This window comes from Mandrillus leucophaeus, unplaced genomic scaffold (assembly GCF_000951045.1).
Source record: "Mandrillus leucophaeus isolate KB7577 unplaced genomic scaffold, Mleu.le_1.0 Scaffold576, whole genome shotgun sequence".
In the NCBI taxonomy this organism is placed as follows: Eukaryota; Metazoa; Chordata; class Mammalia; order Primates; family Cercopithecidae; genus Mandrillus; species Mandrillus leucophaeus.
Window position 1 is genome coordinate 392,022 of NW_012106208.1, and position 9,609 is coordinate 401,630.

The following is a 9,609-nucleotide window of genomic DNA, read 5'->3' on the forward strand; positions in this document are numbered from 1 at the left end:
GATGGAGTCTTCCTCTGTCACCCAGGCTGGAATAGCACAATCTTGGCTCACTGCAACCTCCACCTCCCGGGTTCAAGCGATTCTCCTGCCTCAGCCTCCCCAGTAGCTGGGAGTACAGCTGTGTGTCACTACGCCCAGCTAATTTTTGTATTTTTAATAGAGACGGGGTTTCACCATATTTGCCACACTGATCTCGAACTCCTGACCTTAGGTGATCCACCCACCTTGGCCTCCCAAAGTGCTGGAATTACAGGCATCAGTCCCCGCACCCGGCGCCCAAATAATTTTTATATTTTTTGGTAGAGACTGAGTTTCACTGTGTTGGCCAGGCTGGTCTTGAACTCCTGGCCTCAAGTGATCCTCCTGCCTTGGCCTCCCAAAATGCTGGAATTACAGGTGTCAGCCACCTCACCTGGCCAATACTATACATTTTTATTAGATACTGTTATCTCCATTTTACTGGCTATGAAACAGAGGCATAGAGAAGTTGAGCAGGGTGCCTGAGGCCCCACAGTGGTTAAGCAAAAGAGCAGGGATTTACATCCTGGCAGTTTGGCTCCAGAAACTGCATACTTAATGGGATCCAGAGAAACTACTTAGAAATACATGGCCAGGGAAGGTTGAAAGGAAGCCATGAATGCACAGAACTGGGAAATGGCGATTCAGGCAGAGGGGAATGCATGTGCAAAGGCCTTGAGGCTGGAGAGAGGTCAGAAGGAACTGAAGGGAGACCAGAGTGAGTGGAGCATGGAAAATGATGGAGAAAGCCCCAGAGGAGGTAGGCAGTGGCCAGACTGTGGAAGGCCTGCAGGCCTCAGAACGGACTTGGATTTCATACTAAGAGTGTCGTGAGCAAAAAAGGCTAACTGAGGGAGTCTTTCCAGGCTTGGCTTGCTGCTGTATGGCAAAAAGATGAGGGGACAGGATGGAGGCAGACCAGTTAGGAGGCTGTCATGGTTTGCCTATTGAGAGAAATCACAATTACTAAAATGAAAGTGGTTACATCACAGACTGGAGAAGGTGCTAGAGTTGAGAATCGTTTTGGAGGTGGAGATGACAAGTGGTTTTGCTGATGGGATTAGACCTGTGGGTGAAGAAACAGAGAGATGAGATTTCTGGCCTGAGGAACTGAGAGATGGGAAAGACCAGAGACTGGGGAGGACAACAGGTTTGGGCAGGAAGATCAAAGTCTGGTTTGGGACATGAATTTTAAATGCTTGTTAAGTTTTCTGGGTGTAGATGATAGGTAGGGGGCTGGACCGACGGGATGTGGAGTTCGAGGCTGGGCTGGAAGGGGCACAGAGGGGGTGCAGCACACTGACCGGACTCAGCCAAGGACACAGCCAAAGGAGACAGACCTGGGGAAGGGGCCAGGGGGCCACTAATGGCCAAGGAACCTTTAAAGGCCACTGAAAAGCGGCAGCCAAAGAGGGAGAAAGGAAAACGAGGAGCGTGCAGTCAGACAGCCAAGGGGAAGGGTGTGTGGGGCAGCGGTGTAGAAAGATACAGGGTGCCCAACCGAGATCAAAACAGAAAGGCACTGCTGGGTTTGGCTCCCTGGAACTCACCAGGCACCTTGATTAGAGTGGGACATCACAGGGAACCAGAGTGGACGGAGCCCAGAAGTTTGGTGCTGAAGGGGTAAATGGGGAGGTAGTTGAAGATGGGTGTGGTGGTTGAGGGTTTTTGCTGTTGTTTTTTCTTTTGCTTTTGTTTTTTAAGGATATAAGAAAACAGCGCAGGGAGACAGGTTGAGGCCCTCCCAGAGCCCTTTCTAAGCGCCCCCGCCCCTCCTCTGACCTTGACAGCTCTCTCCACGTAGATTTTGGCGTTTCTGAGCCGGTTCATGTGAGACGCCTTGGAGGATCCTCGCCAGAGGACCGGGAAACCTGCAGAAAGATGGGGAGTAGGGGCGGGGTAGACTGGGCCTGGGCCTAGGCTCTCGGCCCAGGATCTTTTCTCACAGCCGATAGCCACGCCTCTTCTCTGCCTCCGGCCTTCATCCGGATGTCCACCCTTGGCCGCTCTTCTCCCGACCCCCATTCCCTCCCTCCACCCCAGCATCTTGTCGTCCTCGCAGCCGCTGTAGGCCAGAGTGAACGGGCCGCACGGGGCCTCACCATCCTGCGGAGAGGGGTCATCCAGGACCGGGGTGTGCGGGGGGCCGAGGGGGCGGGGATCCGCGGCGCCTTGGGCGTGGGTGCCTGGGACCAGCGTCTTGAAGGCGCGGCCGAGGCGGCGCGCAGGAGCGGGGCTGCCCGCCTGGCATCTACCGCCTGCGTGACCCTCCTCGGGCTGGGCGGAGGCAGGGCCGGGCCATGGCAGCCTCCTGGGTGGACGGAACTCGGAGCGGCGGGCCAAGGGGAAACTGGTGCGTGGCTCGAGCGGCTGCGGCTTTCGCAGCCAGTTGCACACCGGGCCGCTCCCCTGGCGGTACCAGGAGGCCGAGACCCGGCGCCCGGGCCCCAGCTCCCCAGCGCTCAGGAGCAGCGGCGCGTCGGGGCCCTGCATGCGCCCCTCGCCGCACTCGCCCTCCCAGCGCCCCTGATCCCGCCTCCCCTCCGCGTCTCTGCCTCCTCTCCCGGGAAGGTCCTGCCTAGGCTCGAGCCTTGTCCTCCGTTCCAAGCCCCGCCCCGTTTGCTATTGCCTTGGAAACCATTCCCTGGGCACCATCAGACCGCTCGGGGTTGGTTGGGGGCTGCGGTGGGCCCCGGTGGGCCCCGGGGCAGTCAAGAGAGGGCTTCCTCAGGACCTGGGGCCTCACCCACACCCTTGATGAGTGGAGCACTGAAGGCGGAAGAGAGCACTGAGCCCTAGTTAGTGTCGCGGTTCCTTATCCAGTACTTCCTGGTGCCACCGGCCCTGGGGTTTGAGCGATTCTACAGTATTTATAGGCGCTAACAAATGGCCCCTGACCTCATGGAGCTTACAGCCCAGTGAGGGGAATAAAAAGTAACAAAGGAAGGGAATAGTTACAGGTATAATAAGGGCAATGAACAAGCAGAGGTGAAACCAGGAAGAGGACGCATTTTAGATAAAGTGGAGGTAGAGGATGTCCTCTCTGAAGAGGTGACACATTTAAGCTGAAGATGTAAATGCGAGGAGTCAGGAGTCACCAGGGAAAGGGGAGGAACAGCACTTCAGGGAACAAACAGTCCCAGCAACAGCCGAGAAGGGTTAAGAACTACAAGACAGCCAGAGTGGCTGGAGCCTGGTGAGGACAGATCAGACCTGCCGGGCCTGGCAGATGGGCCTAGGGTAAGGTCCTTAGCGAGGGCAGCATATGGGGGTAACACGAAAGTGCAGAGCACACCCTCCCCAGGAACTTGAAAATGGAAAAACTGATCATCATTTGAGTCAACTGTGAAAGAAATGTAATAGATCAGAACAGTTATGCCTGGCCCCCAGGCTAAGACTGTAAGCAACCTTTTTGGAAGCACTGGCAAAGTATTATCCTCAAAAGTCATAGGGGAGGTAAGGTTCCAAGATGTTAAACAATTTGCCTCAAATCACAGAGCAGAGGCAGCATTGCAACCCAGGTCTGACTCCAAAGCCTGTCTCTTAAACACCTGTATGTTATCACACAGAAGGTTGCCTGTTAGTCACAGAAGGACCACACAGGGACAGTTTGAGAGGCCAACTCTAGCAGTGCCCATGCAGGCAGAGTTGAAGAGAGTACCCTGGTCAGAGCCCAGCTTTGTTAGTCACTGGGGAGATGTGCTCTTAAGTGAAGGTGGATCCCCCACCTTTCTGTCCAGCTGACCCCAACCCCCTTTAGCTGATGGCTGGACTTCCCAAAAAGCACATCCCCAGGAGAGGTGATTTAGGGAATTTGGACCCTGGGAGAGAGATACGTGACAAATGAGGGTTGTGGCTGGCTCACCCAGGCAATGCTCTCCTGTGAGGGTTGTTGAGTGACCAGCTGCTATACCCTATTAGTCACCCAGTTTCACTGTGACCACCTTTAACATTCACTGCAAAGCTAGAACATAGCCATGTGCCCTGGAGGAGGGAACATCTAATTCAGAGGGGTAGTGAGGTAGGTCACAGAGGTAATGTCATAAAGGGGATGATAACACTTTGGGAGGCTGAGGCGGAAGGATCACCCAAGGCAGCCCAGGCAACATAGCGAGAACTAAAAAAAACAAAAAACAAAAACAAAAAAATTAGCTGGGCGTGGTGGCACAAGCCTGTGGTCCCAGCTACTCAGGAAGCTGAGGTGGGAGAATCACTTGAGCCTGGAGAAGCTGAGGCTGCAGTGAGCCACGATTGCACCACTGCACTCCAGCCTGGGTGACAAAGCGAGACCGTCTCAAAAATGGGAAAAAAAAAAAGGTGGCGGGGGAGAGGGGCAATAGCCGTTCAGGTTGCCCTCGCGCCCTCCTGCCTTTAACATCACCTTGTCCACCCCATCAAGAGAGACCCCTCTGGCCATCTGGAGGAATCCCTTTTCAAAGCTCAGCTCAAAGGTTAACCCTTCTTGAAGCTTACCCTGACACCCTCTCCTATATTTACCCCTTGGCCCCCAGACTTCCAATATTAAACATAAAACACTTCAGTGAACCTTTTACATACCTAGCCCTTTTCCTGGACCTCCAAGTCTCTTCAAGGCAAGGATAACATCATGAACACTGGAAATTATTCAACAGCCCAGCCACTGGGCTGGTGAACAACTACGGTTGTCAGTACCTGTGTGGCAGGGACCATGTCAGATTGTTCATATTCATTATCTCTACTTTATAGACTAAGAAACTGAGACACAAAATAGAAATAACTTGACCAAATTTGTCAAGAAGAATCAGGACTCAAACACAAGGGTTTTTTTTTTTTTTACTTCGAGGTGTTACTAAGGTATAGTACTATCCAATGGAACTTTCTGCAATGATAGGAATCTCTATGTATGTGTTGTATATGCTCTGTCTATATATGCTGTTATACATGGTAGTCATTGGTAGCTGTTAAGTTGCCAGTGGGACTAGGGAACTGGATTTTAAACTTTAATTGTAATAATTAAAATTTAAATAGCCACTTGTGGATGGTGATTACTGTTTTGGCACAGACAAAAGTCTACTCTCTTGCTCACTGGCTAGATTTGGGGCAAGTTATTACATCTCATGTTTGGAATCACAGTTTCCTTATCCACCAAATGGGAGCACTGTTTCTCTGAGGTTACTTTTTAGCCCAAGTAAGTTCATTATATGAAAAGCACCCAAGCTCTGTATAGGCAGAGAGAGCAGTTTCAGAAATGAATGGTGCCTGGACTACAATGAATGGAGTCTCTGGGTTGGGGCCCCTGGTAGGAATAATGGCGGGACCAATCATGAGATTGCACCCAGTGGGGAGCTCCAGGCACAATTACCAGCCATCTAGTCTCAGGGAAAAGAAGCCCCACCTCCCCTCCTTTCATACACACAGACAGCAAAGACCTCATGCAGCCCCAAAGGGGCAAAAAGAGACTTTAATTAGGGGAGGGAGGATCCACCAGAATCAGAAAAGGGACAGCTAGCGTGGGAGCAGACAAGCCAGAACAGGCAGGAGGAGGGCCCGGCTGGGAAGCTCTGGAGGACTCACCTCGCAACCTCTGGCACAGGCACTGGCACTGACGGACAAGGCGAAACAGCGGCCCCTCTCAACTAGGAGGGTACCCAGTGGCCCCTGTAGTCAGGGGTTGCCTGGCTTTTGGGCCCCAGGTCCTAGGCATGACTGGTGGTCACCAATTTGGCCCCTGTCCCCAACCAGTGCTGGGGGGCCATCTTCAGGCAGAACTCAGGAAGCTGGCAGAGGGTTCCCACCACTTATATTGGGGCCAAGGAGGCTTGGGAATAAAAGGGTAAGGGAGAGAAACCAGAGTCTGAAACCTCCCTCCCTCCCCACCTGGGGTGGCATAGGAGAGAAAAAATAAAGTCGCCTTCTGGCTCCAGGCCCGCCCAGACCCACAGCAACCAATAAGGTACAATCACTGGGACCAGTCACAGTCACTGGAGGTGGAGGTTTAAAAAAAAAAAAAAAAAAAACCAGACAAAAAGGTTACAGTATCCTACAAGCACAGAGTTTAAGTTTCAAGACGTTAAAAAAAATCTGTCCCGGCCCAGGGCACTGAACATCAGAAGCCAGCCTGACCAGGCATGTGTGGCCTTGGGGCAGGTCCACAGCTGCTTTCTTGTCCAGCTAGCAAGCACATCACCCACCTCCCGCATCAAATGCCCACCCCAACCCAGCTCCCTGCCGCCGCTGCCGCCGCTGCTCTGGGAAGTGACTCCAGGACGCCTTCGTGGAGACATGGGTAGTCTGAGGGGGAAGGCCACAAGATCCAGCCAGATAGTTTAAAACTGTCAAGAGAACCAAGAGGCAGTGCACGGTGGTTATTATTGCATCCTGGTAGGACTGCTCTAAGGAGGTGCATGAACCTGAGCTGCCACTGTGCTCATATCTCTGATGGGCAGAGTTGGGTCCCAGGACACCTTGTGGTCATGCTCTAATTCAGCCAGCTTTCAGAAGTGACCTATGGGCACCAGCCCTAAGCCTAACACTAGATGAGGCAGAAAAATTAACAGCCATGGAGCTTATCCACAGCTCCCCTGTGCCCTGGCATGGAGGCTGCTAGAAAGCCCTGTCAGCGTCCTGCCTGGTGAACTGGGGTTGCTTTCTTTAGGCATGGGGGCTCTCATGCAAGGGGCTTGGGGACTCAGAGGGCCAAGTGGAGAAGGACCCAGGTTCTGGTACTTTTGTGTCAAGCTCTGGATGATCCTCCAACCAAGACAGGCCCTTGAAATGTTTTCTGCCCTCAAGGGACCCCCATGCTGCCTAGGACAGCCCTGGACATTTTAGAGACCAAAGGTTGTGAACCAATGGTCCATGCCTGAAACCAGCCCAAAGATGAGCACTGTATGGCCCACATGGTGTTTAAAAGAATATGAATTAGTTGGCCAGGCGCGGTGGCTCACGCCTATAATCCTAGCACTTTGGGAGGCCCAAGTGGGTGGATCATGAGGTCAGGATATTGAGACCATCCTGGCTCACACGGTGAAACCCCATCTCTACTGAAAGTACCAAAAACATTAGCTGGCCGTGGTGGCGGGCGCCTGTAGTCCCAGCTACTTGAGAGGCTGAGAAATGAGAATGGCATGAACCCAGGAGGCGGAGCTTGCAGTGAGCCACACTCCAGCCTGGGCGACAGAGCGAGACTCCATTTCAAAAAAAAAAAAATTGGGGGCTCAATGGCCTGGAGGTGTGTGGGAGCCAGCCCCTGCAGATGAGGCATGTGCTTAGCAGCTCCTCATCCTGCCCACTCCACGGCTACCCAACCTTTGGATGCACCTGAATGTGTGACCCCGACAAAGGTTATGGTACTATCTTAGACCTCTGAGTCTGAAAACCCAGCTCCACATTCTAGTTCCTCCTTACTGGCTGAGGGACCTTGGACAGGTGCTTTTGCTTCTAGAGCCCCAGTTTATTAATCTCTAAAATGGCGATAATAGCTGACTCAAAGATTGTTTTGAGTAATAAACGGGATATGTGAACATACTTTTTAAGGTGTCTAATTCTGTGTGATGTAATTATCATAAATAAGTAAATGATTGTTGAAATGAGTGAGCCAATATTGGAACAAGAGCTATTTTCCCCTTCCAGTTCAATCTAGAGGGTTCCTAGTATCCTGGTCATAAAACTTCAGTGCTGCAATACATGGAAAGCTTACTATGTACCAGGTGCTATGTTTTACACACATGGTCTCACTTAATGCTCAACCACTCTGAAAGATAAGTATTAATTACCAGACCTTCATTTCACAGCTGAGGAAACTGAGGCTTAGTTGAAAGTTCAGTGACATGCCTGAGTAGGTGGTGGAGCCTGGATTCACACACAGGTGGTCTGCCTCCACAGCTGAGTGAGCTGAACAACCATGCTGACCTGTGCACACACTATGGCTACTCTGTATACTGGCCACCCTCAGTATAATTAAATCCCAAGGGAAGCGGGTATAATTTCCATTTTTAGGAATCTGAGCTCCTTCTGGACTGGGTGTGTACTTACTAGTGGGAGTACACACTAAGTCTACCATCTAGAGACTTAGTGTAGAACATATCAACAAACCGAAGATTGTTTGGAAAAAGGAGAAAAAAAAAGAAGGCATGTTCTGAATATCTAAACAACTAAGAATTATGTCATCAGTTCATCAATGTAAACAATTCTACCTCTTCAGATGACTACGTGCTTTCAATTAGAAAGGCATAAACAATGTAAGAGGAATCTGGAGGACTGATATCATGCAAGTGACAGAAAACAGGTTGAAGGAATCATGACTAAGCCTGAGAAACATGCTGAAGGGAAGTACTGAAGTCTATTTGAGAAGTGGAATTATAACATGATTAACTGTCCTATATTCCTAGAAAATTCACATGCAGACTTCACTTGCCTTGCTTGGGGTTTGAATAAGATAGAGGTAAGGCCTTTGTGAACATCTTGAGATGTAGAAATGAGTGTCTAAGTTCCTATGAGGGACTAGGAGACATCCCAGACATCCAAATGTAGAAAACGCCTTGTAGCTCTCAGAGATGAACTTGGGGTCCTCTGGCTCCAAAGCACCTGACTGACCTGCTGTGCCCAGGGGTCCTAGAGAGCTCAGAAGATATAAACACACTGCTTGGACCCCTTTCCCACCAGATGCTAAGTTCTCAACATGACCCCCAGATCCTTTGGCCTCTGGAAGGAAAGCTGAAAGGCCCCTACTCACATTCTTAAGAAACTCCTCAGCCACAATGCGGGCACGGGCATTGACTGACAGCTTCATCTCACTGATCTCCTTGTCAATCTCCTCCATGAAGTGGATCACAAAGTCCACCAACTTGTGTTTGTACATCTGCTCTGTGTGGAAATTGGTGATCAGAAAGCTGATATCATATCCCTAGGGAAGAAGACAGTAGGGAGGAGGAAGAGAAGGAACAGGAGAGAATTAGCACCCCAGAGGAACTAAGCCGGTCACGTCCTCCACTCATCCACATGGTTCCCACTGGCTGTGATCTTCTCCCAAGCTACACACCCTTCCAGTCAGCAGCCCAGCTGCTCTGGGGGAGGGTGTCTAGGTTGGATCCAAGCAACTGAACCCAGTTGAGAATTCTGTGTGTATCAGACATCTCTGGAAGACTATCTGTGGCACAAAGAACTCTGCATTGAGAATGAGTCAAGGGACTTGAAGTCTTGTTACAGAAGAATCTAATCAAACAACAGGGAACATTTCGTTCAGAGAAGAGATGATGTGGAAGATGGGTGGGATTAAGGTCTTTTTCTGCTGGAGGGCTGTGGGAGGAAGAGCAATTTTATTTATTCCAGGTGGCCCCAGAGGTTAGATCTAGGACCAGGAGAGAAAATTTGGCTCAGGATGAGGAAGAACTTGGCCAACACGCCTGACGTGTCTGATGATGGCACATGCTGCTGTGTGGTAGTTGCTCAGTCACTGGGGATATTTTAAGTTGACCTGGCAAGGAGTCTGTGGAGAAGATTCAAGTAAAAATTCAGGCAACAACTGACCCAGTGTTAACTGTGGCTTTAAAAGACTGATTTGGTGGGCCGGGCGCGGTGGTTTATGCCTGTAATCCCAGCACTTTGGGAGGC

General features: G+C 51.0%; 2 protein-coding genes across 3 annotated transcripts in view; both read right to left on the bottom strand.

Annotated features, from left to right (window-relative positions):
• TTLL3 (tubulin tyrosine ligase-like family member 3) overlaps positions 1-2,617 on the bottom strand; it is a 27,601-nt gene extending 24,984 nt beyond the window's left edge. Inside the window, 2 exon segments of the mRNA XM_011998578.1 lie at positions 1,801-1,889; positions 2,121-2,617. Of these exon segments, the coding sequence (XP_011853968.1) occupies positions 1,801-1,889; positions 2,121-2,511 (480 nt within the window). The 5' untranslated portion in view covers positions 2,512-2,617.
• A 2,806-nt stretch (positions 2,618-5,423) lies between these two features.
• The window catches only part of ARPC4 (actin related protein 2/3 complex, subunit 4, 20kDa), a 22,623-nt gene continuing 18,437 nt past the window's right edge, over positions 5,424-9,609 (bottom strand). For both annotated transcript variants that reach the window (XM_011998577.1, XM_011998576.1), the window contains 2 exons: positions 8,732-8,902; positions 5,424-6,329 (listed from right to left, as the gene is read on the bottom strand). In XM_011998577.1, the coding sequence (XP_011853967.1) occupies positions 6,324-6,329; positions 8,732-8,902 (177 nt within the window). In that variant the 3' untranslated portion in view covers positions 5,424-6,323. The remainder of the gene's footprint in view (positions 6,330-8,731; positions 8,903-9,609) is intronic.